The sequence below is a fragment of the Panicum hallii genome, chromosome 1 (genome assembly GCF_002211085.1).
Source record: "Panicum hallii strain FIL2 chromosome 1, PHallii_v3.1, whole genome shotgun sequence".
In the NCBI taxonomy this organism is placed as follows: Eukaryota; Viridiplantae; Streptophyta; class Magnoliopsida; order Poales; family Poaceae; genus Panicum; species Panicum hallii.
In genome coordinates, this window is record NC_038042.1 from 56,713,854 (window position 1) to 56,739,443 (window position 25,590).

The 25,590-nt window shown below is 45.7% G+C and overlaps 3 protein-coding genes across 8 annotated transcripts; 1 reads left to right on the top strand and 2 right to left on the bottom strand.

Annotated features, from left to right (window-relative positions):
- The first annotated feature begins 364 nt into the window (after nt 1–364).
- LOC112882974 lies at nt 365–3,576 on the top strand. 6 transcript variants are annotated; one of them, XM_025948184.1, is made up of 3 exons: nt 365–534; nt 1,046–1,865; nt 2,313–3,576. In XM_025948184.1, the coding sequence occupies exon 3, from the start codon at nt 2,325–2,327 to the stop codon at nt 3,357–3,359; it is 1,035 nt and encodes a 344-aa protein (XP_025803969.1). In that variant the 5' UTR covers nt 365–534; nt 1,046–1,865; nt 2,313–2,324; the 3' UTR covers nt 3,360–3,576. The 6 variants fall into 6 exon arrangements, with proteins under 6 accessions (XP_025803969.1, XP_025804001.1, XP_025803977.1 ...); XM_025948216.1 differs by having other exon boundaries at nt 1,201–1,208; XM_025948192.1 differs by having other exon boundaries at nt 1,209–1,865.
- Nucleotides 3,577–4,035: 459 nt separating this feature from the next.
- LOC112882964 (separase) lies at nt 4,036–19,345 on the bottom strand. Its single transcript, XM_025948169.1, has 27 exons — nt 18,539–19,345; nt 18,282–18,462; nt 18,082–18,186; nt 16,597–16,731; nt 16,150–16,499; nt 15,884–15,998; nt 15,364–15,489; nt 14,975–15,271; nt 14,771–14,890; nt 14,469–14,690; nt 14,274–14,384; nt 13,992–14,138; nt 13,540–13,899; nt 13,367–13,456; nt 12,959–13,204; nt 12,644–12,767; nt 11,738–12,571; nt 10,545–10,788; nt 10,337–10,439; nt 9,977–10,168; nt 9,840–9,895; nt 8,379–8,608; nt 8,043–8,286; nt 7,535–7,922; nt 6,904–7,131; nt 5,934–6,027; nt 4,036–4,977 (listed from the first exon to the last, which is right to left on the bottom strand). The coding sequence occupies exons 1-27, from the start codon at nt 19,261–19,263 to the stop codon at nt 4,436–4,438; spliced, it is 6,609 nt and encodes a 2,202-aa protein (XP_025803954.1). The 5' UTR covers nt 19,264–19,345; the 3' UTR covers nt 4,036–4,435.
- Nucleotides 19,346–20,479: 1,134 nt separating this feature from the next.
- On the bottom strand, nt 20,480–23,979 carry LOC112892413 (nitrate reductase [NAD(P)H]). The gene is made up of 4 exons (XM_025959607.1): nt 22,891–23,979; nt 22,630–22,770; nt 22,132–22,364; nt 20,480–22,042 (listed from the first exon to the last, which is right to left on the bottom strand). The coding sequence occupies exons 1-4, from the start codon at nt 23,846–23,848 to the stop codon at nt 20,708–20,710; spliced, it is 2,667 nt and encodes an 888-aa protein (XP_025815392.1). The 5' UTR covers nt 23,849–23,979; the 3' UTR covers nt 20,480–20,707.
- Between the last annotated feature and the right edge of the window lie 1,611 nt (nt 23,980–25,590).

Below are 25,590 nucleotides of genomic sequence, written 5' to 3' on the forward strand. Positions count from 1 at the left end.
CGGCCACGCGTCCCGTGGAAGGCACCCCTCGACTCCGCCGGTTCCGTCACAGTGTCGTCACCCACCCACCCACCGGCCACCGCACCCCCTCCAGGCGCTCGCTTCCTGGGCGCGGTCCACGGGGCCGAGCCGCCCGTCGCACCGCTTTCCGCGGCCTCGCCCGCGGAGGGATCGGTGCATGGACCGCCCGCACGACCCCCACCACGCGAGCAGCCGTGATCGCGACGCGAGCCGGAGCAACGCACCGCATCGCCTTAACGTGGCTCCCTCTCTCTCTAACCCGACGGGCCCCACCTTGAAAATCTTCGCGTCCATTTCCCAACTTCCCTTTTCCATTTATTCTATTCTTTTTTCTCTCTCTTTACGCGAGGAAATTGCTGGGCTTTTTAACTTGCGTCCTTCTCTGTGCTCGTCTCCGCCCTCTGTTGCGTCCGTCGTCTCCCACTCCGTCGTCACCAGCGCCCCTCCTAGCGCTCGCCGCCGGGATCCGGCCCCTCCCGCGCCCGCCTCGGCGACTCCGTCCCCCCGGTCTAGGTACGCCCCGCCGCCCCCCCCCCCCACCCCCGGCCTCTGATTCGGCTGCCTCTGGTTCTCTTGCTTGCTTGGCTGCGATGGATTGCTGGCTAGGTTTGCTTACTGGCCCTGGAATGTTCGGATAAGGTGCTCGCTTCCGCGTTCTGGCTGTGTTTATGGCCGTGGGCGGGAGAAAATTCGGCATGCTTCCGGTGAATTTTGGCTGTTTTCCCGTGGTGATCTTAGTGTTGTCTTGCTGCGTGCTTGTGTGGTGTCACTACTGGTGGAATGGGCGCGCGTTAGGCGAAACTTGGTCTCGGGGAATTTCTGGTGGAGCTGGGAATGGTCTGGATAGGGATCTCGCAAGGGCTGACCAGAATTGATCCTCTCTGTGGAAATTTTGTCTCTCCAGTCCGTATTTAGGTGCTTGTGGTTACCAATTATCCGGCCTTACACCTAGTATTATCCATTTCCGATCTATGAAGCGGTAAACTGGCTTGTGTTGTCCGCATAATTTATCACCTGCGTGTAGGTTACAGCATGTTCCACGAAAGCAATGGAGATCCATTTCGTGAGTTCGTTGGTGTGTCAATTGCTAGCCTCATTTTTACTGTAGATGTAGATGATCCAGCATTCTGACAGGCAATTCCAGTCAATTGCTTTAACAAGGTCGTGATTCTTTGCCTGAGGTGCAGGTAAAGAGCTGCTGCTTAATTCTTTGTGCATTGCTGAGTGGATAAGGTGATTTTAGTTTAGAAGGAAGGGGCATGCTTTTGCCACCAACGTTGGCTTCAAAGTGGTAAATTATGGACCAAACTGTGGCAAAGAGGATCCTTTGCCAAGGGCCATCCATGTGCTAGTGGTATCTGTACTGATAATGGGGTGGACAAAGAGGAAAAGTAAAACTAAAGAAGCTACCTTTGCTTCAAATTCTTTTCTTGCGTTGGTAACTTGGCATTTCTCAAAAGGACGGAATCATTGGCTCAAATGCAGAATCATTTGATTCCCTTTAATTAAAAAGTCATCTATTGTTGTTTTTCCCTTCTAATCTTGCAGATCTGAGATGAGGCATGAGATGCTCCATGTGAGCGATACTTAGCTCATATCTGGATCATGCTTGTGACTTTTTTTAATGTGGAATGTAGATCACATCTAACATGCTCCATTGATTTGATTATTTAATGTATTCAGTTGATCCAACTGCCTATTTCTTTATCTGCCTGCCCGACCAGTTTGGACCCCATAAAGTCTATATCTAACTTATTGTGCCTTGTTTGCTTTATCCACAATTCTGGATCTGAAGTTCCTTAGCTTGTCGAAAGGTCTTGCTGTGGTAAAGCTGCATTTCTCTGGTAATGATGCTAATTGCTCCTTCATATCATTGGTTTTGCCAGGTAGAGTCCATTTATTTAGTTTGGATTGTGACTTTGTGAGAAGAATACCATCTGGTGGAAATTGTCTCATATTTGTATTATTTCGTGGAAGTGGAACCTAGTAGATCTGCTTTGGTTATTTGTAATCCGTAGCTACACTTATATCAGCAAATGTGCTTCAGTTGACAACTTGTGAAGGCATTAGGTATATACATGTATATTTATTCCTTGCACGATAATGTCATGGTGTCACAAATGTCTACTTTCTACATTATCTGTGCATACTCTTTAAGGTTTGCTTTGTTCTGTTGCTTTGCATATCTCGAATGATGTATGTTTAAGGAAATCTGTGGCACATTCTTACCATGGTAGTTTATAAAATCAGCCGTCCCCCAGCAAAGAATGTAACCATTCAATTTCCGACAGATTTCTGAGAAAATGGCAAGAAGTGCGAGAGCAAGGAGGCATGTAGCTCGTCAGCTCAGGCCCACCCCGTATCCCATTCCTTCAAACCGATGGAAGCCGATGAAAGAATCCAACCAAAAGAAACCATTGCCAGCCTTGCAGAAGATGGATTGGGAAGATGCCAATTGCTCTGTGTGCATGGAATACCCCCATAATGCTGTGCTCATCCTCTGTTCATCTCATGATAAGGGCTGCCGCCCTTACATGTGTGGAACTAGCTACCGCCACTCGAATTGCCTGGATCAGTTCAAGAAAGCCTACACCAAGGGTGCATTGCTTGAGGAACTTCCGGCAAATGGTGTTGGCACTAACCTGGATTCAGCACCTTTGACTGCAGGTGAAAAAACTGAGTCCATTGACCTTGCATGCCCATTGTGCCGTGGCAAGGTGAAAGGTTGGACAGTGGTAGAACCAGCCCGAAGCTATCTCAATGGAAAACGGAGAACGTGCATGCAGGATGGTTGTTCATTTGTAGGAACCTACAAGGAGCTCCGCAAGCATGTCAAGTCGGAACACCCTCTTGCAAAGCCAAGGGAAGTGGATCCTGTCCTTGAGCAGAAGTGGAGATTGCTCGAGATCGAAAGAGAGCGGCAGGATGCACTCAGTACAATTACTGCAACAATGGGGAGGGCTGTTGTTCTTGGTGATTATGTGCTAGACTTGGAGGATGGAGTGGACCTGGAGGATGTAGAAAGTGATGCTGATGTTGATGATGGCCATGGGACAGAAAACACTCGAAGGATGCTATTATTTATTATGCGCCAAGTTGCTCAACATCATCAAAACCAAAGGCTTCAGAATGCAACCGGTGCATCTGACAATGCTGAGGATGATTATGTGGTGAGCAGCGGTGCCAATGGAACCACACCATACTCTTACCCCTTGGAAGGGGAGGATGAGGATGATGTGGTTGTGGCTGGAGGTAGAAGCACTGATGTGCTCAGACCAGAGCGGCGGCGCCGCCGCCGCCGCAGGAACCGTGGAAGATTGTTCTTAGGTGCTAATTGAGAGTACAGGTGGGGTTAACCACCAGAGGAGTACATGCACAAATGCTTCCCTGGTGCCTAGCATTCATCAATTTCAGCCTCAATTTACTTGTTCATGATCATGTACCAAGTAGTTGTGTTAACATCAGCTCATTGTTTCTCATCAATGTATGTTATCTCACATTCTTTGTTGAAAAGGAAAACACCGCATCCATCTTTTGCGGTTTGCGTAGCCTCTATTTCTGTCCACTACTTCTGAAATTACAAGATATATTCCATTTGTTTAGGGCAAGGCTCTAACCAATGATTACTCTATTAATATGTTATTTATGTGATACAAAATTATAATCATAACTAAAGTCTTTTATAATATGAATCTAATAGCATTAAGTTTGTCTAAAAAATTATGAATCAATGGTAATAATTGTTTTCAAAACCTTTCCTAATGTACTTATAGGATATTGAATTCGGATATTTGCCTTGAGTTTGTTCAATTTAGAAATGTGCATAGTCTAGCATGGGACTGCCGTACTCAGGTAGGACTTAGTAGTCCTACACGAAACAGCATTGGCTTAATTTGGCTGTCAACTGTTAACTCAATGCAATGGAATATACTAGGTTACTAACAAGCCCAAACCACCATACTATGAAATGAAACCTTCAACTACCAAACTACCAGTATGATTCAGGACATACAGTACAAGGAGAAGAGCTTATGTTATAAGAAAAAATGTCAAAACTGCCGATTACATACTGTACAATTAACAGCCTCACCATACATTCTCTAACAGATTTTTCCTGTGACATAACATAATAGTTTTATTCAATGCTCAGCATCATTTTACAACACATGTATAGGACAAAAAATCTATGTACGTATTAAGATAGCTCTAGATCTATGACAGATGCATGTCCACAGCAGGTCGTCCAGCAAACCCACTCATTAAACCATGGGCTACGAGCCTACGACAGCATATAAATTAGTCAGCATATTTGAGCTGGTGCTGAACCGTGTCAAAAGTGGCGTTTCCATCAACACCATAGATCACCCCACCTATCATTGTGGCCAAAACCATGGCGATAGTGCCACACTTTAGGTCATCTCTTGTCTCCTGTCGCAGAATCAGTCATTACTTTCTTCCTAATAATTGTAGGCACGCCGTAACACACAGGAGATGCACCAATCAGAAATGGAAGCCTGCAAGCCCGCCTAGCTTCACTTAGATATGAAGCTATTCGCCTCTGCCTGCAGCTGCAGCACTTGGTACTATCATTTACTTGTTGTGGCTTCTTAGCTCGCGTGCCTTTTCTTCTTGTCCTACCATTATCCTTGGAAGCAATATTCATGGATTCAAATTCTTGTGTTAGCAGGGAACATTTGGAGCAATTGTTGCCATCTGTGAAATTTTCTTGCAACCATGAATTGAGCAAAGCTTTACTAAACCGATCGATATCCTTATCTGAAACATCCCAGAGGTTTGCAATAACAGCAGGGGAACCAGCAAATAAATAGGACAAAGGGGCCCCTCGAGGAGCATAACTCCCTTTGCAATGAAGTGTTCCACTGCTACATCCCATAAGAAGAGCAGCTGCACAGTTATTTAGCTTCTCGATTTCTTTCCCAGATACATACTGTGTTCCTGCAGCAATTTTAAGACTAGTTAGATCACAGACTAATTATGTTGATTCCACCATCCATTGTTGTTATTCTCCACATTTATATAAGAGGTATCTGAACAATACACAAACAAAAAGGTGGATCTGAATTGTAACCCATCTGAGGCTCTGAGCCCAAAAATAGAGAATTTTGCAAATTGCAATCCATGTCACTTCGAAATTTGAGTGGGCATTTTCAACAAAACGGCTTGAGGGGTTGTTCAAACTACAAGTGACCTATATGACGATTTTTTGCAATTTTCATCAAAATATAAAAAAGTATGGAACGATTTATCTTTTGGCCAAAAATTGCAAAATACACCACATATGTTCAAAATTGCAACACACTTAAAAAAATTATTGGCAAAAATTGCAAAAAATCACCATACTTCACACTATTCAAGTTACAACTCATTTTACACTTTCAAGACAACCTTTAACTTGCTTTTGCTGTTTTTGCTCTTACTTCATCAAGATATACAATGAGGGGGAGAGTGTAGAGTTTAAAAATGAAAGAGTATATCATATTCTTGGCTGTGGTACAAGCAAATTACTACCAACTTATGCCTATGCCAGTATGATGGCACAGCCAGACATGTCATATAGCCCAGACCTAAACAGTCTAGTTTACTACACTGATGAAACATATTCAATAAAGGTAGGGTTCAGAGCATTTTGCATAAAAGAACTTCATCACTGGCTATGCCGTACTAGATTAGTCAATGGTGATGGAGCCTGGGCTATTACACAGTTAAAACATCTTTGCAAAAATGCATCAGGCTCCCAGAAGTAAAAAAAATACATCAATTCTAAACAACTTAAGATGAACCTTCTGCTAGCTCTGCAACAAATTGAAGAACTGAAATTTCAAATAAACTAAGACACCAATGCAAATGTCTGACCAAATGCAACAAATGTTTTTTATCTGTATAGGGCATACCACTTCCATGTCCAAAATATAGGAAAAGGTCATGATTTGTCAAGGCCAAGACGAGCTCATTGGTCTTTTGTCCATCCCAAGCCCCAGCCATTCCCTGTAGACAATCATTGTGTTGTTCAGTTATACGATGGCACAACGTAAATTTACCTTCTAGCATGCAAATGAAAGGAAACTGCAACAGTGACATTTCATGAGTTCATGGACCATAAAAAAAGAGTAAAGCTTTATACTAGATTGCTGCATTTACATTGAATAAATCCTTACATTTATGCACATTTTTTCTTTGCCCATATATGGATAAATGGGGGCGGCTAAAGAATTTCTAAGATGTAGTATTAGTTTTGGACTAAATCATAAGGACGGGGATCACAATCCTCACCATCCAAATTCCAAACATGCCAATATATGTGTTGCCACTAAATAAGTGCTTATTCCTCCCATAGTACAGGGCCATCGTTTTGCAAGACAAGGCTCTACGCCTCTACCATATACTCCAAACCATCAAGTCCATCTAGTAAGTCATTTCTTTTTTGAAAATATCTTAAAGCACTATCCACTGTGTAAACTTTTGAAATCCAATGCCATGGGACGGTGAAAGAAATACTCATTGGCAGATTCTGAAGACTAGAGTTATTAAATGGCAAGCAATACATTTTGTAGAATTGTTACTATGATCAAGTGCAATCAAAAGAAGCGCCAAACTGACAATACAGTAACGTAGAAGTAATAACTAAAGCTATCAGTAAACCATATTTTTAACAAAGTTACTTTTAGAATGTAAAGAAAATGTGGACTAATCAATTCTATACATCATAAATATATTTACTAATAAGACACATAGTTCAAACTTTTATTTTGAACAAAAATACTATCAGGTGAAAGCAATTTTGACCAGAGAGATATTGGTTCAGAGAAAGGAGATGATTTTCTAATATCATTACTAGTTAGGTTGTGACAAATCATGGTTTACCTTCCACTCATAGTTCCTGAATAACTCATGGAATTCTTCTTGTGTGCTGCTCAGGTCACCACTAGGATTCAACAGATAAAATGTATTGGAAGGATCGATAACAGGAAAAGGAGGGGCTATGGCATTGTCATCTTTGTTTCGAGATAACGCTAAAAAGATGCTACCAATTGACGGCATACGATAAATTTCTTGATTCCTTAATACAGGCATATTCTCCCAAGGAAGCATCTGCAGTTGATAATTAAGGAAAGTGAGGTCAGTGAAGATGTATAACACTGCTAAACAAACAACACAATAATAACACATCTTTTATAACAACAAATGAAGCTACAATATAGCCTAGCAGCAAGCAATGCTAAGGTGACTAGGAAATTTATTAGCCATTCAAACAGACCTCCCAACATCTAGTTATCTAGCAGATAGCACAAAAAAATTGAAATGGACCAAGTCAGGACAGAAACAAATGATAGATAACATAATTAGTGATATTCAACCATACCAGCAAAATATGCAATCGAGCAACAATTGCATCTAGAGCTCTAGACTTGCAATACAGATTCAAAAGTCTCAAGATATAAAATTAGTAAATCACATAGGAAACAACTAACAGTAAAGTTATTTTGCTGTTCACCTGCACATTGACATCAAGAACCAAAATGACTGGATCTCTATCAGCTGGCTCGGGTAGCTCATATAGGGCGTTTGTTATTAAACATTTGAGTGTCTCCAAAGCTTCATCCTCAATCTGGCAGGAAGAGAAAGCTCTAAGTCTATCTTTCCCACAGCACCCTCCCCTTCCAAAGTAACCTTTATACAAAATGAGCTGATAAACACATTCTTGCACTTCATCCACCGACAAAGCACCGCCAAGGATAGCCTTAATGAGTGCTGGATTAACTTCAAATTTTGTTTCCAGACCAGTGATAATGCTTGCCGAGGCTGCATCAATGTCTTTATCAGATAATTGGTGGCCCAAGAGAAGGCATTTCCATGGTCCAAACCAAGATTTTTCCATATTTCTGTTCAAAAGGATGAGATAGTATCAAAACAAAGAAAGATTAAGATACATTCCTGTTTCGACACTATTCCAACAACAATTGAGCCAATTTGCAGTTTGACATGAGCATAGGTAATCTTACTTCAGTGTGCTATCAAGGTAGTTGTTGAGCTTCATTCTATGCGACCACCACCTGACGTGATCAGCTTGCACAGCATTCGTAGTGATGGTTGCACTAGAGAGGGATACAAAATTCTCCTCGAGTATATTTTTGAAAATTGGGGCCACATAGTCTGTAATTGCATAACCCCAAGGGCACTGCCACTTCTTATCAATTTTCATTGGATTCCCCAAATCTTTGATGGAAGAATCAGCAGATTGCATTTCTGTTAAGCAACAATAAGTAAAAATACAAAATACAAAAGGTCCTAGACTTAGTTATATTACTGTATGCAATCACAATATGCAGTCTACACACCTTCTGAAATAGCAATCACTGGAAGAAGCATTGTAGTAGGTTTGCAAGCTGAATCAAACCTTGAAAGCAACATCCAAGCAGGAAAAGAGGAAGGAAGGAGAAGAAATTCCTCGAGGACATCAACATAATCTCCTCCAATCATACTAATACACACAACTGGTACATCTGGAAGTTTTTCGAAGAATTCCATTATATCTTTCTTAATATGGTTTATGTCCATTGATGGAAACCTGATGAAGGAATTTAGATTTTAATACAACATTTAAAAATACATAAAATCAAGAATTCAACTGCTATTGAAATGTTAGATCAAGTCCATTTTTGACCCCTTGACTCTTAGATTTGTATTATTTTGAGCCCCAACTCCAATACCATTTAAATCCCCACAATCCTCATCAACTGTTAAAAACAGTAAAATTTGTACCCTGAGCCGGTCAGAAGTGGTTTGGGCCTGAGGTGGCAACAGGTTCTGAATCCATGATGGCAATTTTTGCCATGTCAGCTGTGACATGTCTCAACTTAAATACAACAGTTGCTGCTCCCTCACTTTCCCTTTCTGTTCATGGGCTCCAAGTTGGTGGTGCTCGACTTGTCCAGTAACTGCCTCACTGACATGCTCGAGCAGCTACACCTATTGGAAGACCAGCTCATATAACTCATTCTGCTAGAGCTCAGCAACTTGAGCAGCCTCACAGTCCTCAAGCTTGACAAGAACAGCCTCTTGGGGAGCTCAAGGCCCTGCATATGCTTTTCCTCCAGGGCAGCATGTTGTCCAGCTCAAACCCGTCATCTCTGGGAAACTGCACCAAGCTCTACATGCTGGACCTGCCCAAGAACCGGTTCTTTGGTGGAATACCCAACGCCCAACTGGGTGTCATTTTACAGAAGCTCAGCAAGTTGCTGCTGCTATGCAACGCGCTGTCCAGGCCACTCTCGCAGAGCATCACGGACTGTGTGCCACTGTTCCATCTCAGGCTCAGTGAGACACCCAGGGGCATCCCAAATGTTGGAATATTCAGGTGACTGCGGCGGCAGCGGCGACGACGATGGGAGTTAGTGTTGCTGCTGGTTTCAGCTGAGTATTGTGGCTGGTGAAGGTGGAGCAAGGTGGCGGTGTGAGAGGTGAAGTGTGAGGCACAGGGGCAGCGGGAGAACAATTGGGTGGTGGAGCTCGAGCTCAGGCTAGGGATTTGGATTGGAAAGAGAAGGGGAAGTGAGAGTGAGAGTTTAACCAATTGTCAGTTGAGACACACATCACTGTGATGTGGCAATGCCAGCATGGATTCAAAATCCACTGCCACGCCAGGCCTAAACAGCTTTGGACAGGCTTAGTGTACAAACTGCACCAATTTTAACAGTTGGGGTAAGATTTAAACAATACTAGAGTTAGGGGTCAAAATCAATTAGACAAACAGAAGAATTTAGGGGCTAAAAGTGGGCTTATTCCTTAAAATTTTAAACCTGAGAAATTCTGAGACACATTCATGCGTCTCACTTCTGGAATCTTCAAGGGTGCCCTGAAAAGGCAAGGAGAAACAATTCAGTAATATTGGAATACAGCACTATTCTAATCCAGCTATTAACTTGCCAGTACAGACCTTCAAAAACTTTTTCCTGGGCAACGCTTGAAAAGTAGCAAGGTAATGATAATTGTGATAAGTTCCCACAGACATTTGATGGAAGTATGCAGCCCAATGACTCAAGGAAAGAGATTCTTGAGAATACAAAGGCAAGTGGATGGAGGAACCTGTCATCGATAGCAAAAATGTGCATGCAAGTAACTTGCAAATCTGCAACCAATTTGCATTTCAATACACAAGCCATAAGTAGTAAAGCAGGCAATATAACTAATGATCAAAGAAAATGATAACCTCACTACACCAGCTGTTCAAAAAAAAGATAGAATATCCACTAAGCATTATAAGTCATTACAAGAACACAAGAATGACACCACAAACCTCCTGACAAAGTGAGGGACTCTCCCTGGATAGAACAAAAGCTTTGAGCAACCAGGTAACCACATCAGACATTTGTACACTAGAGAGGCAGCAACAGACATCCCTGCAGAAAGTGATAAAACCAAGACAATTTAGCAAGCATCCTGAACTGCTACAACCAGATTGTCATATATGGAAATGTCGCATAATAGCCACTTGGTGAAACAACCTTGACTGTTCAGAAAGGGAGCCTTTTAGCAAAAAGAAGCTCATACTGCATAATATTTCTGCATGCTCTAAAGGAAAAAAATCACCAGTACTTCCATCCGTGATTAGTCCAACCAAATGAGGCTCATAGGTTTTATAACAACCCTGTGGAAAGGATCTGAAGTACAACATTGATATGCACTGCCAATAAACACTATGGACTTCATGATCCCCATAATTTCCCCTGTGAGATCCCAGTGCTCTAGCTGAAAAAGAAAGACAAGGCAGTAGCTGAACCACCATATGGATGAATAAGGTAACTTTACTAATAGCCAACAAGTAGCTCAATTGCAGACATTTGGTCAAATTTCTTAAGCAGCATCACATACAGCACTATCATAATCACATGAACCACCGCATTTTGCACTATCACAAAGTCCTCACTTGATATTCATAGTAAGATTAAGGACTTTTTACAACACGTGTAGATTAAATTATATTTCCATTAGCTTTGAAAGTACAACATGATGGCCCGTTGATGCTTGTAAAGTAATATACTTAAGACTCCAACAAATTAAGTCAGGAAATCCTTAGAGAATATCTTAACAATCATGTATAGAATACCAGCAGCTTATCATATTAAGTATCTGAACTTCCTAACCAAGATTCTCCCGGCAAATATTTTGCAATCTGTTACAGTTCTATAATTGTTAAATCCTGATTGTTAAATCAGCCAATACCCTACCAAATTGGTGTTAAACCAAGCCATAGTGGCACACAAAAAATTTGACACCTGTTACAGCTGATTTTAACAGCTTCCAGGAAAAAAAATAGTTACAACTCAGGGGACAGTTTGTAAAGTTGTATTGAAATTATTTTACTAAACTAAGATTTTGGTATAGAGAAGGTCAATATGAACCATAACCTGCTAATAAGCAGTATGTTTTATATATATTACATAGTGGAACGTCAGCTACTGAGTCTTTCGTCTTATTCAAATTAATAGCAGGGTTACAACAAAAAAAATCAATGATTGGGTGAACAGAAAATATATAAAAACAACCAATTGATAAGAGTTGAGATGCACCTAACTAATCAATATAATAATTCTTTTTTTGAATTTTTGCAGAATTTATTCTTTGTAACTAATATCAAGCCCATGATTGCATGTCTCAATCTTGAAGCAACAGAACACAGAAACATAAAAGGAAATACCTATTTTCAATAGAAGTGACACACGGTAGCGCCGGCGAACACAATCCCATCTGAACTGCAAAATATTTTGAATGCACCCAGAATTGAGTGATTTAACCAAAAGACATTTCCAGCAGCCAAACATATTGCACAGGCCATCTTTCCTGAGGTCAATGCCGCCAGGGAAACACTCTGATTCACCACAAACCAGAGCATCTGAGGGCAATCCATCACCTTTCACATGTACAGTTCGCTTACTAGAGCGAGTTCTTGTCTTTGCATTAGTCTCTGCATTCTGTTCCTTAGCTAAACGTGACGAATTTCTGGAGGTCCTCTTAGTTTTAACATCTAATGGTGGACCTGCTTCAGCATTCCTCGTGATTTTCATTCGAGCTTTCGATGTTGTGGGCTTATTGCAATGATCAACGGATGCTTGTCTCAACAACACACAAACAGTGCATGGAAGTAACATACCATCCTTTGAAACTACGGGTTCTTTCCCATTACAAACCCCATGCTCAGTTGATATAATACAATCTCTGCTGCACACGTGACAAGCAGTTTTGAGGCTATCAAAGGACCCGGTAAGAAACTCCATGTCAGTGCTGTTCAATTTCTCTAATGCAGATCGGTACATGCCCAAAGCCATAGGCAAATTAACTGTCGACAGTTTCTGGAAATCATTTTCAAAGCGACTCCAAAACAGATCACCAACTTTCATGTCGACTGATACCTCCAAAGTTAACTTGCACAGCTTACAAGAAACAATGGCATCATGTTCCAGAAGAAGATCTTGGGCATTTTTAAGTTCACTATCTGCTTCATCCCATAGCTGCCGCTTGCTGTATAGTTGACCTGAACAAATTCCAAGGAATGTGAAACCGAAGGGACAAATGAACAGAAAAACAACGAAAGAATTATATATACCTAGCAATGATGTAAAAGCAATACGGAAGACCGATAGCCCATGGAAGTTTGATATCTCTTTTCCAGTCCGTAACAGAACTTCTGCTTCAGTGCCATTGCCAATTAATTCGTGCATCATAGCGACCTGAAAAATCACGAAACGAGCATCATACATAAGGAAATCATCACAAAGGTACACAACTGCCCGTGGCTGTGGTACTAGCACTATACAACTCCAGCCCACATTCAATGGGCTACAGTAATATACTGGTACCACTAATTGTTCTCTATTCTTTGCCGGTAACTAAATTACCTTATTCCACACTACTAACGTACCTGTAAAGTGCTCTCAAGATAGCATCTAAGTACACTCCATGAAGTAAGGAATGAATCTCTAGTGCTGGTTGAATTGCTGGAATCTGGCCAAATTTCAGCTATTGTTGGTCCCCATGCTTCAAGAGAACTGAAGTCCTGTCCACAACATTGGCTTTCCATATTTCCAGAGCTGCCCAGATTAATTTTGAATTTCTTTTTTAGGAGCTTTTTGCGCAAATGGAGGGCTTCTTTTCCATATGAAAAGGCCTGTTACAAAACTTTCGATGTGTTTAGTTACACGGGAGCTGAAATATAGAGCAAACACACGATCTAGAAATAAAATAATTCATAAACACTGAAGATTCTGTGCCAATGTTTCACAGGACTATAATATGGAGAAGTTAAATTGTTGATTGCCAGGATGATCACCTGGAGAATTTGTCCACATGAAAAAAGTCTTTCTGATAAATCGTAGTATAGATATCCAGCTAGAAAAGTTGCTTGGTCATTTGAAGTAGCCTGCAAAATAAAATATAACAATTGAGAAAGAGAATGAGCAACCATGGTTACTAATTTGATGTGATGTAACTAACAGAACTTACTTCAGAAACCAGAGATAAGGCAGCCTTATTGACCTCATCAACACTGACATCAGAACGTAAGTATTGTTCGCAAGACTCAGGAAAAAATAAGTCACTCAGCAACATCCTCTGAAGAAACATAAAGAGAGAAGGACGTTCTCCTTCAAAACAGTTTCTCCAAAAATCAGTATGGTGGCAATCTACACCAAGATGCTCTGCAGCTTTAGAAATAAATTCCTTGTCCAATGGGAGATGACAGTATGCATGGCTAAGACGCCCACTGGTGAATAGAAAGCAAAATATCTTTTCAAGGGGTAGATTTTCTTGCTTCCATATCTTTATCATAAGCTCGCACAAGTCAAATTGAAGCTTAAAGCAGCCCTGAGATGGCAAAGTAAACACAATTATGTAGATAAAGGAAAGTAATTGCATCTCATCATATTTAATAAACTGAATATATGTCATGGTCTTACCTTCATAGCCAACAAATCAACCAGGGAACAAAGAAGTGGTACAATAGTTTGCGATGGCCTTTGCAAGACTGAACCAGGAGAAGAATAATCAAAAGTCTCCACTTTTGACCACGAGCTCAATGCACTATTAATATTTTTAAATATTACCTATTCAAAATAATGGCAATGACACTAATCATTATTAGAGAAGGTATATGTTACAACAATTTACTACATATACAAGGGTGTGTGCTGGTAAAGCGTATGCGCTCACTAAATACTGCCACGATTTTAGGTGGTTACCTCGCAACCAGGATTGCCTTCCAGGGTACAATGTGCATACAAGCATTGCGCAATAGCCAATTGATTGATCACAGTTGTGTTGCTTTGAGATGAATCCTCTGAGATGGTTTTCTGGTTTGATGAAGAAATATTAATCTAGATCTCCCTTTCTGTGAAAAGCTGAATAAAAAAAGGCAATACGGGATTCGAACTCACCAGTAAAGATATGGCTTCAGATAAAGACTTGAGGCAGCTTTCTATGTTTTGCGCTCCACATGCACGAAGTGCACCAGCCTTTCTGATAAGAAACCTTGATCTCTGCAAACAATGTTCTTCTGAATAGTAAATTTTATCCAAAAGAACATCTATGACCCTTATCTGCATTGCAGCACAGAATTTTGAGCCTCGAGTTTCCATCAATCCATATGCTAACAACTCCTGCAGAAGAAAATGTTAGCCCGAAAAACCAGACCACTACAGATACACCAACTTTAATCAGATACAATAAAATATGGTACCTGCTCTAGAATTAAGCCTATCAACTTCCTCGGTATGGGAGACAAGCAGTCCAAAAGAGAGTGATACAGAAGTGGAGGCCTATCCACACCTTGATTACCCTCAAAATCTTTACATGTGATCTACAATTTGAAAAACAAATAAAAAAGCTGCATCAACATATATGTTGTACTACTGTAAACAGCAGAATTCTTTTCAGACAATACCTTAACCCACAACTTGATCAGTATCAAAGAACTATCAAAATATTCAGACATGTCATCAGCCAACAATTTAGACAAGCTCATCGCAATAATCTCATGTGTCCTTTTTGATCCACATCTATGTAGAATTTCAACCATCTTCGCAAGCCGTGCAAATGCATCAAAAATGATATCTTTCAACGTATCCTTCGGCAAATGCTCCATAGTTCTGTTTTCTTCTGTCCTTGACGATAATCCACGGTAAGAAAACCTGACGTGCGCCCATATTGCATGGCAGCATAGTTCCAAAGCTTTTGGTGCCTGAAGCACAGCCATGATATTCAACTTCAGTGGTAACTCAGAAATGGTATCTTAGTCAGAATAATAGAGAGAAAATAAACTTAGAAGGGTACCTCTTTGTCATGCCCAGTATTATACAGTGTCACTCCAATGTTGCCAAGTGAAGATATCAAGAATTTGCGCTCCTCGAGTGTTATCCATTTACTTGAAATAGCAGAATTGATTGCAGCCAGGCTTTCCTGGACTATGCAAGTAAAAGGTGTTAATAAATACTCCCTCCATCCCAAATTATTAGTTGTTTTGGCTTTTCTAGATTCATAGATTTTGCTATACACCTAGACATAACATATATGTAGATGCAGAGTAGAAACTATGAATCTAGAAAAGCCAAAACGACTAATAATTTGGGACGGAGGGAGTAATAAGGATGGCAATACAAAGTTAGTGACAGCAAGCAACTCAATAGCCATTATAAACAGCTAGCATTCACGTATAACCAAGCAGGTTTACTCTTCACTATATCTACATATAACAGATCATCCACATAAAGATTGAACCAGGGATTCTGTAAATGTGCAAGCCACAATAGCAATGTTTGACCAGGATCAACATAAACATAAGAAAAGCGCGCACCTTGACATTTTTGTTGGTAACCAAAGAAATTTTAGTCGTCGAAACAAGGGTTCTCAGTAAGGTTCCACGCTGTTCAAGCAGTCTCTCGTTGTCTCGTTCAGACATTTTTGTACAGCTGTTACAGCACAAGAAAGCACCTTGTGAAATCAGGAATCATTATAATCCAACAACAGTACATACATAACTCTTCCAGTAAAGCATTGATCCCTAAATGCTCTGACATTTCACTGATTACAGTGCCAATATTTATGGTCTTACAGGCATACCTATAAGCCTTGAGGCTGGAATCAATGAACTGATGCAGTGTTGTCAAGATAGAATCCATGTTTCCAGAATAATGGATTGCTTCTCCTTCAGAGAAGCTCTTCCAAACTGCATTTGCATGCTGCCATAACACCTTGCAAACAAACTCCATAGAATCTAAGTATGTCAACAAAGATATACTATCATGTGACATATGTGCCAGTGACCCAACTGCTTTGTCTAAAGCTTGTAAATACTTTTGATGGTTGAGAATATCTGCAGACAAACAGGACGTTTCACTTCCCTCTTTCTGGGTACAATAGTATAATCCAGTCGCATAAAGACGAAGCACTGAAGCGGTAGGAGAGGAAACCTATACATTGCATGAAAATACACTGATCAAAAAAACTGTGGCACTGATGTGGTATGCTTAATGAGAATCAAATGCTTAAAGACAATACACCATGTACCTCAGGGAAATAACCACCTTGTTCGTAAAGTAGCTCTGAAGCGCCAATACATAAATCCCTATCAGCAGAAAGAATGCACCGAGCAAAATATGATACAAATACCAAAAACTCATTTACAGCTTTCGGTAAGACAGCCTGAAAATAAAATGCATTATATTACAACTCGTGATAAAAGACCCATTGGCCCATATTTATTTCTTGATGGCAAACCGCTCATGAGCTTATTACTGAGATAGGATGGAGAGCTGGTAATAGGAAGTTATTGGCGCACTCAGTACAAACAATATATGAGATGCATAAGCACACCAGAATTCTACTCATCATTACTTAATCATGTATGTCTGCAATGAATTACATCAGAAACTAGAGTCGCAAACATTGATAAGAGTATAAGACTACGAAGGGATGAGATTCCTTAAACAAAACCACGTGGCACATGACTACATCAAGTATCAATTTTAAAATAAGAACTAAATTCTAACAGTAAAGTCTTGGTGCTATAATAGGGTAATATTTTGAGCAACATCATCCTACAAGTAAATATAGAAGTCTAATCCAATGTATTGATGGCGATAAAACAGAGTTTCTTAAGATTGCCTACAATTGCAGCTACCTAGAACCATAGAGGCCTAACTCAGATTTTAGAGAGTAATACACAACATTCGCACATCTCCAGAACTGCTGAACCAGACTTATATTCAAAATTTTGAAACTAGGATATAACCTATATATATAGCTTTGTGCAAGCAATACACCACTTCATTTAGTTTCGGCAATTCATGTGATGCTCTTTTGTTATTTGCAATCACGACTTGCACTGTTAAATTCAGCGTGATGAATCTTCTGAAGTTTGGTGATATCCAACACTTTTCATCCAGGATTCCAGGTGGATTTTCTCATAGGAAGGTGGATCTGTAGCTATTTTAAGGGGTCATATGAACATATACACTACATGAAATTTGTTATACTATGAGCAAAAACATATCTTTCTGCAGAATATGAGCAAAGCCAATATATATTTATTAATCAAAAGATGCATATTGGTATTTGCAAAAAGAAAAAAAAGTTGGGATCTGCATTTTAACCTTAGTAAAGAACTGAAGGCTCCCATGACATTTCTTTGCTGAAATTTTTATTATTATACTGCACCCAGGAAGTGAACCTAGCTCAGCTGGTTGGAGTGGGAGGTGTGGCTGTGCATCCCAACCGCCAAGGTTTAAGTCCTCTTCAACTTGAATTTGGGTGCCTATTATTTCTTCTTAATCAAAAAACACCTAGCTCCTCTTAGGTCGGGTCTCATTTTCTATAATGCAATGAACTTTTTTTTTATTCTTTCATATGTCATCTGTATCAGCACCGCAAGTATACAAAGTTGGCTAATGTTAATGTCCATCCAGGAATAGCTTTTAAACTATATCAGTAACTGCATGGTAGAGAAATTACAGCAGACTCACAGGAGTATAAGCAAAGGAGGCATCAGATTACCTTTACACATACAACAGAATCAGCAACGTTTTTTAACACATGGAGCAAAAGCTTTGTGCTTCCTCCCCAACTGAAATCTACAGAAGAGCAAATCTTGCGAGCGACCTGCAGCCAGGGAAATTAGTATCATAATAAATCAACAAGCCAAGACTCCTATTTGGAGAATATAGAAAGGCAGCCAAATGCATACTGGCACATACTGCTGGCAAACGTTCAATCATCTGCGCCTTCGCATACTCTTGTATCGTAGAAACACAGAATTTATGCACCAGATCATCAGTATTGAAGGATGAAGACTGGGAAACAAGGAAAAGGGTGCAGCGGCTCATTGCATTCACAAGAAGCGTGCGATACTTCGTGCTGACGTCATCAGCCAGAATCCTGCAAGCATAAACTCCATAAAGCCACACCGCCACACGCTATCTCTTGTCTTCCAACGCGAAGTTAGCAATCTCACCGAAGCCATGGCTGCAGCTGCTCAAACAGACTGAGAACCCGTTCGTAAGGGGCAGCTTCCCTCACGTTGCCCTTGCTGGCACAATTAGCAAGGCAAACTGTGAGCTCGACCGCGAGGATGGTGACTTCAGGGTCCGCGCCAGCGTCCCCAGCGCTGCCAGGGTCCGGAAGGAGGATGGGAGCAACGCTTGCAGCGCCTCGTCGTGACTTGGTGCTCGTGGTGGGTGGAGAGAGCGAGGAGCGGAGTGCGTCGAGGGCAGCGGCCGCCTCCGCATTGGCGCGAGCAAGGTGGCCGCGCGACTCGAGGCAGCACACGAAGCGGCCCCGCTGGAGTAGCACAGAGTAGGGCTTCCCCGCGAGGCAGGGTGATATGGCCTCGAGGCAGTCCAAGAGGAGGCCGTAGATCTCGAGGAGTTCGTCGGGGGCCCCGCCACCCGCGTCGCCGGAGCCAGGACTCGCGCGGACGAGCGGCGGGAGGAGCTGGAGCGCGCGGGCGATAAACGGGAGGAATCGCTTCACGATGGGGCGGAGGGTAGCCGCGTCGGGCGGCGGCGGCGGCTGCTTGTTCTGCTTCGTCGCCCTCTTCGGCGGCGGCTTGGGGTTAGGGTTTGCGGTGGGCAGGTAGGGGGTGAAGGGCTGGAGGTAGGCCTCGAACCGGGAACGGAGGCCGGCATGGGAGGACGGGGACGAGAGGGCGGCGAGGAGGTCGGCGGCGGCGGCCTCCATTGCCGTCTGGGGGGCTGAGCGGAGGAGCCGGGTGGGGAAATTTTGCGGCCGTGTTTTGGGGGATTTTGGGGTGGGAATGGGCGGGAAAGGTGGGAGGGGTTTGGGAAGCCGGGAGCCCGGGACTGGGGGTCACTGGGAGCCCGTTGGGGACGATCGGTTCGGGAGTTCAGGTCCGTCTGTTGTACTAGGGGAGAGATTCGGGAGAGGCGTGCCGAGCTAGATTGAGAGAATTGGGCTTTCTGGTATAGAATCGGTGGGCTTTTTAAATCGATTTTAGTAGGCTTTTAGATGAATAAGAGGGGAAGCCTACAAGTGGGCTTTTCTCCTAAGATTTGAATGTGGGCCGGAGTATTTTCAACAACCAAGAGATCACGACACTGTATTGGATAATCAAAACCATCTCTTGCAGGTCTGATTTCAAAGAGCAGAATGCAAAGGCATGGCTAGCAGCAGTCATCTCCTCTCTGCCGAAAGAGGAGTCAAGAAGAACGATGGAGACTTTGTGGGCGCTTTAGCATGCAAGAAGGAAGGCTGTCCACAAAAAATACATTTCAGAGCCCATTATCGACACACAGTTTTGTGGAAAGGTTTATTGACGGACTTGGACCTCTCAAATCCACAACCGGAGACAAGGCCGGGAACTGCAACTAGCACACCAAGGTGGATTCCTCCTCCAAGCGGGGTGTCAAAGCTTAATGTTGATGCTGCACTTTCCAAAAATTCAAGGAAGGATTCAGTAGCTGCAGTCGCCAGAGATGGGGTAGAAAAATTCCTCGGGGCATCATCGGTAGTGAAATCCGGAAACCATGGAGGTGTTGGCGCTCAGGGAAGGGCTAGGACTAGCAAATGATCTATCGCTCAGCCGGGTGCGGATGGCAAGTCATTGTGCTAATGCAGTGCGGGGCATGGCAGGAAGCACATTGGGTGTCTATGGCCAGATTGTCAAGGAACTCAAGGAAGATGCAGCGGCTTTTCAGATGATGGAAATCGTCCATGAGAGGAGGGAAGCAGACTATGATGCCCATGCATTGGCGAGAAAGCACGCTCTGCAGCTCCACGGCCGACGTGTTTGGTATTTTGATCCCCTGAAGACGTTTTGATTCTATGAGACACCGGTATCCTACCTCGGATCAGTGGCCTGCTGTATGGTTAAGAAACTAACCGAACACGGGAAGAATAGTTGCACAGTGAATCTTGCAAAGCAATTGCAATGGCCTTTGGTTGGATGATTTATAACTTTTTATTTGCTCTGTAGGACCAATACGCATCTCACCACAAAACGTCCATGGCACAAGGTAGTATGCACCTCCATGACCACTCACACACTACTCCAACTCGCTATCACCAGAGCTAGGTGGAGTTCCAGCAAGGTCGACGCGTTACTAGGCTGCAAGCGCGCAGCATCATTTCTATGTACAGCTGCCCTCGCACGGCGTCCGTGAGCTCAGAAGACGAGGCAAGACTTGTCGAGGTCGTACCCCATCTTCTCCAGGCCGGGGCGCACCGTGCACTCGACCATCGCCGGCGGCCCGCACACGAGCGCGAGCGTCTCGCCGTCGCCCAGCGGCAGGTGCTCCCTCATCACCTGCTCGTCCACTCTCCCGACGCCGTACCCCCACCCGTCCTCGGGGCGCGCCACCTTGCTGACCACGTACCACACCTTGAGCCGCGCCGGGTGCGCCGCCGCCCACCGGTCGATCTCCTCCCGCAGGAGCATGTCGTCCTCCGTCCGGTTCGCGTACACCAGGTGCATCTCCGTGTCGTCATCGGGCTGGTCCCTCAGCACGGCCTGGATCACCTGGTACACCGGCGTGATCCCCGTCCCGCCGGCGATCATGGCGAGCCTGCGCGCGAACCGGCGCTCCCCGTTCACCACGAAGCCGCCGCGGCCGGCGTACTCGATGTGCCCGATGGGGCCCTTGATGTTGATGGTCGCGCCGAGCGGCAGGGAGTCCAGGTACTGCGACATGATCCCGCCGTTGGGGTACTTGGGGTCCTCGTCCTTGAAGTAGATCTTGATCAGGAGTTCGATGTGGCCGATCTCGTCGACGGAGCTCGTCGGCGTGTACGCGCGCATGCAGAGCTTGCCGGCGATCGACGCGCACACGTACACGTGCTTGCCGACCGGCAGGCCGAGCTTCTGGTCGGGCGACGGCAGCGCGAACCGGAAGAGGCGCACGTTGTAGGACAGGCTCTTCTTGTCCACGAGCCGGCATTTCACCTTCTCCCTCGGGTTGGCGAGCGCGACGGTGGACACGGGCAGAGGAACCGGCGGCGCAGCAGGGGCCTCGTCGATGGCCTTGAGGTCGGCGTGGCTGCTCTGCGGGGAGTAGTCGCTTCCGGTGACGACGAGCTCGCCGACGCGGTACATCTCGAGGAGGCCGCGGGCCTTGTCGGAGTGGATGGCGTCGAACTCCTCGGTGCAGTCGGTGCCGGCGTTGATGAGGATGCTGTCGGCGCCGCCGGGGTGGTCCTTGAGGAAGCCCGTGCAGTCGTAGATGTGGCCGTGCACGATGATCCATGCGGACTCCGGGGACGTGTGGCGACGCACCTCGGACATGGTGTACTGCGCGGTGGCCGTGTTCATGAAGGGCGTGGAGGTGCTCTTCTTCAGCGTGCCCTGCGCGCTCTCCGACGTCTCCAGGTGCTTCTGCCGCGCCATCCAGCCGCCCGGCTGGTTGCCCGGCTGCGTCGGGTGCTCGAACACCAGACCGATCTCGCCCTTGTGCGGCCGGCACGCGTTGATCTTCACACGGAACCAGCAGTTGTTCATCATGCCCTGCGCAGGATGCAAACAATGCAAGGTCAACACCACCGTCGGCACGAATCGGACGCCATGGGACGGTCGAGAGGTTTGTGGTAACTTACCATGAGGTTCCAGATGAGCTTCTCCGGCTGGGCGTTCATGGCCTCGTCCCAGGCGCGGACGGCGATCTCCTTGGCCCCGAGCACGTCGAGCACCTCGACGTCGACGGACCAGAAGCACCAGCACCAGTACTTGCCGTACTTGGTTGGCCGCTCCGGGTGGTCGAGGGTGCACACCTGCCACGTCTCGCCGCCGTCCAGGGTCACCTCCACCCGCGTAACTTTCCGGCCGCCACCTGGCAACAAGATCATCACCGTACGTTTAGCACTGCAACGTTGACTAGTCAAAACGGTAACGAGAAAGCAAGCAGAGTCTTGAAGGCCCAATATAAGCCCAACATGTTGTTGTTACTGGGCTTTATATCGAGAAGGCCCGAGCCCAAACTAAATTCGGATTCCTCCGTTCGAAGAAAAAGATTCGAGAAATATTTGTATGGGGGGCACGTCGGCGGCATGGCCGTGGGTGATGCAAGATGATGGGATGCCCGTTGGCCTACTCACCGGAGTACGCATATCCCTTGATCGTATACGGCCGCTGCGTCGTCAGCGCGTTGATGGGCAGCACCTCGTCGTGGCCCGGCGTCGTGATCACCGAGTTGATGTTCAGCTCGTTTATCATGTACTCCGGCTTGTACCACCACGCTGCGCATCCAGAAACACAGGGGCACGGTGAGAATGAGCTCATCGTCACGTCGTCGCCGACCAGAGGAAACAAGATGCAGATTCGGCGGCGGCGGCGGTCGCCGGAGCGCAGTTACGTACCTTCGGCATTGGCGAGCTCGGCATCGACGTGGGACGGCAGGACGCGGTTGTCGCGGTAGTGGTAGTAGCTCTCGGACTCGCTGGACGCGACGATGATCCGCTTGAGCCACTTGACCATGCGGCCGCCGATGAAGCCCGGCACGATGACGCGCACGGGGAAGCCGTGATCGGGCGCCAGCGGCTCGCCGTTCTGCATGTAGGCGAGGATGACGTCGCGCGCGGGGTCCATGGCCACCTCCCGCCGCAGGCTGGTGCCGTACTTGCACCCGCCGCCGCCGGGGAGGTCCTCGGCGCCCTCGAAGCAGACGTTGGCGGCGCCGGCCGCTGCGCCCATGACGCCGCACCGCCGGAGCACGTCGCGGAGCCTGGCGCCGCGCCACACGGAGGTGGAGATGGCCCCGGGGCCCCAGTTGAAGCCCACGGTCTGGCGCACCATGTTCTGCTCCTTGCGCCGGTTCCCCGCGCACACCAGCGTCACGGGCAGCTCCACGGCCTCGAACTCCGTCACCAGCTGCTCCATGGTGAGTCCCGCGGGGCGCTTCACGAGCCCCGTCACCTCGACGGTCCAGGTGGACCAGTCCGCCTTGGGCACCGCCCCGTGGTTGCGCACGTAGTGGAGCGGCGCCGGGGTGATGAACCCGTGCGCCATGAGCCGCGGGACGGGGGGCTCCGAGTTGAAGGGGTGCTTGCCCGTGAGCCGGACGAGCGCCGGGTGGCGCCGCACCCACGCGTCGGAGGTGGCCTCGTCGCGGGGGTCCTGGACGGGCGGCTCCACCTCGAGGCGCGGGTGGTAGAGCGACCTCCAGTCCGGGGGTATGTTGTCCTCGTCGTCGGAGTCGGAGTCGGGGCCGGCGCGGCGCTTGCCCGGACCGCCGGGCCGGAACATGTCGAAGCTCTTGGGAGGCGCATTGCTCGGCCACGGATGCGGGGCCAGGTGCCGCTCAACGGAGGCCGCCATTGTCGCGGGCGCTCGGCAGGAGTTGCGGGCACGGTGGTTAACGAGGTTGTTAGAGAGCTTGGAGCTCGAGGTTAATTTGAAGCTCAGAGTGGCATCTGTTCTTGGAATCCGGGGAGGTGGTGGTGCCGGGTTTATATGGGACGGGACGGAGCACGGGCACGGGCACGGGCACGGGCACGGAGGGAGGAGGCGCGCTGCTAGTACTTCACTACTGCATGACGCCTACCCCTGATGCATGCACGGCACAAGGATATAAAATCGGGAGGAGCTCTCTCGCGTCACCACACGCGCAGGGGGAAGGGGCGAAGCTTGGAAACCCGGTGCGCTGCTCGGCTGGTTTTCTGCTGGACTTGGGGTGTTTTCTTTTCCATCCTCCAAGCGGCGTCACTTGCCTGCCCGACCGGCTGTGGTACCTGCGCATAATTTAGTTTCTCGACGAGTAGAAAGCGACTGCTAATTCCAAGCTGCACATTGCTGGACTATTCAGAATCTTTTCTTTACTGGCACAAGAAGACTATTCAGAATGAATTTCAGACCGTTGTTTTGGTACGGATTAGTTGAGCAGTTCGGAACGCAAACTGAGCACATGTGGAATCCTCCGGTAAATGCCGTGCCCGTGTTGTTCTGAAAGTTCATCAGGGCGCGGCCTTTTGATGCGCAAACCGAAGTGTTTTTGACACCAACCCCAGCTTTAGGTGCACGACAAGAAAAGGAAAGACGCCGGCACGCTGGCCGCAGCTGCAGCCACCCCCGAATGCTGCTCGCCTGAGAAATGACCTTCCCGGGTGAACCCTGCCAAGAGCACCGGGACACCACCGTGCGTGCACCAGCCCCACCGCCGCTAAGTGTCGACCGCTCGGCGCCCCGGAGGCCCTCCCGTCGGCCGTCGCTTCTTCTTTCCTGCTTCCCTTTTAGTTTATGCAGATCTGGAGCATTCGCTGAATCCGTCGTGGGTGCATACGTAAAACGGCAGAAATCATCCGGCCGACCACCATTGGCTGTGTTGGAGTTCATAATCAAGTGCCTTTCTTGTTCCTCTGTTCCTTAGGACATCGTGCTCAGGTGGCATTGGATGCTGCTAATCTACGGGCTATGGGTTCGTGCCACTCATACATCACAGGGTGATTACTACTAAATTACTCCATGGTTTATGTTAGTTCAGCATTGACGAGCACACTGCATTCTTTAACACTGTAGAAATGAGTAGAATTTATAGAAGGCAATACGATACAGGACAGGAGCCGTATTGGTGACAAAACCACGAGTGCCATTCATATACGACAAACATAAAGTTATCTGAACCTTTCTGAATTCTGATAAGATTTTCTTGCTATTACCATCAGCTCTTGCTATTATATTGGGATCACGTCCCAAATGACTTCTGCTAGGTTAACTGGCTCAACATGGCAGAAACCGTCTCCTTTTAATAACTGTAAGGGCAAGTTTAACCTGCATTGTTTTCTCTCTCTGAATAAAGTCAAAAGTCACAGCACAAAGTCAGAACTTAAGAATATCACTTCATTTCAAGCTCTCAAATAATCGGACCATTTTTTTTTCATCAATGACCAGTCCAGCAATCCCTCACTACTTAATAGAAAAATGAACAGATCTTTGGTGACATTAATAAACCCGGCAAGATTATGTTAAACTATTCATGATGCAAGAGTATCTTATCAAGAACCATAAGATACTGCTTCCCCGCCCACTTCAAAAGGAAAATCGCAAAAGTCCCAGACTAAATG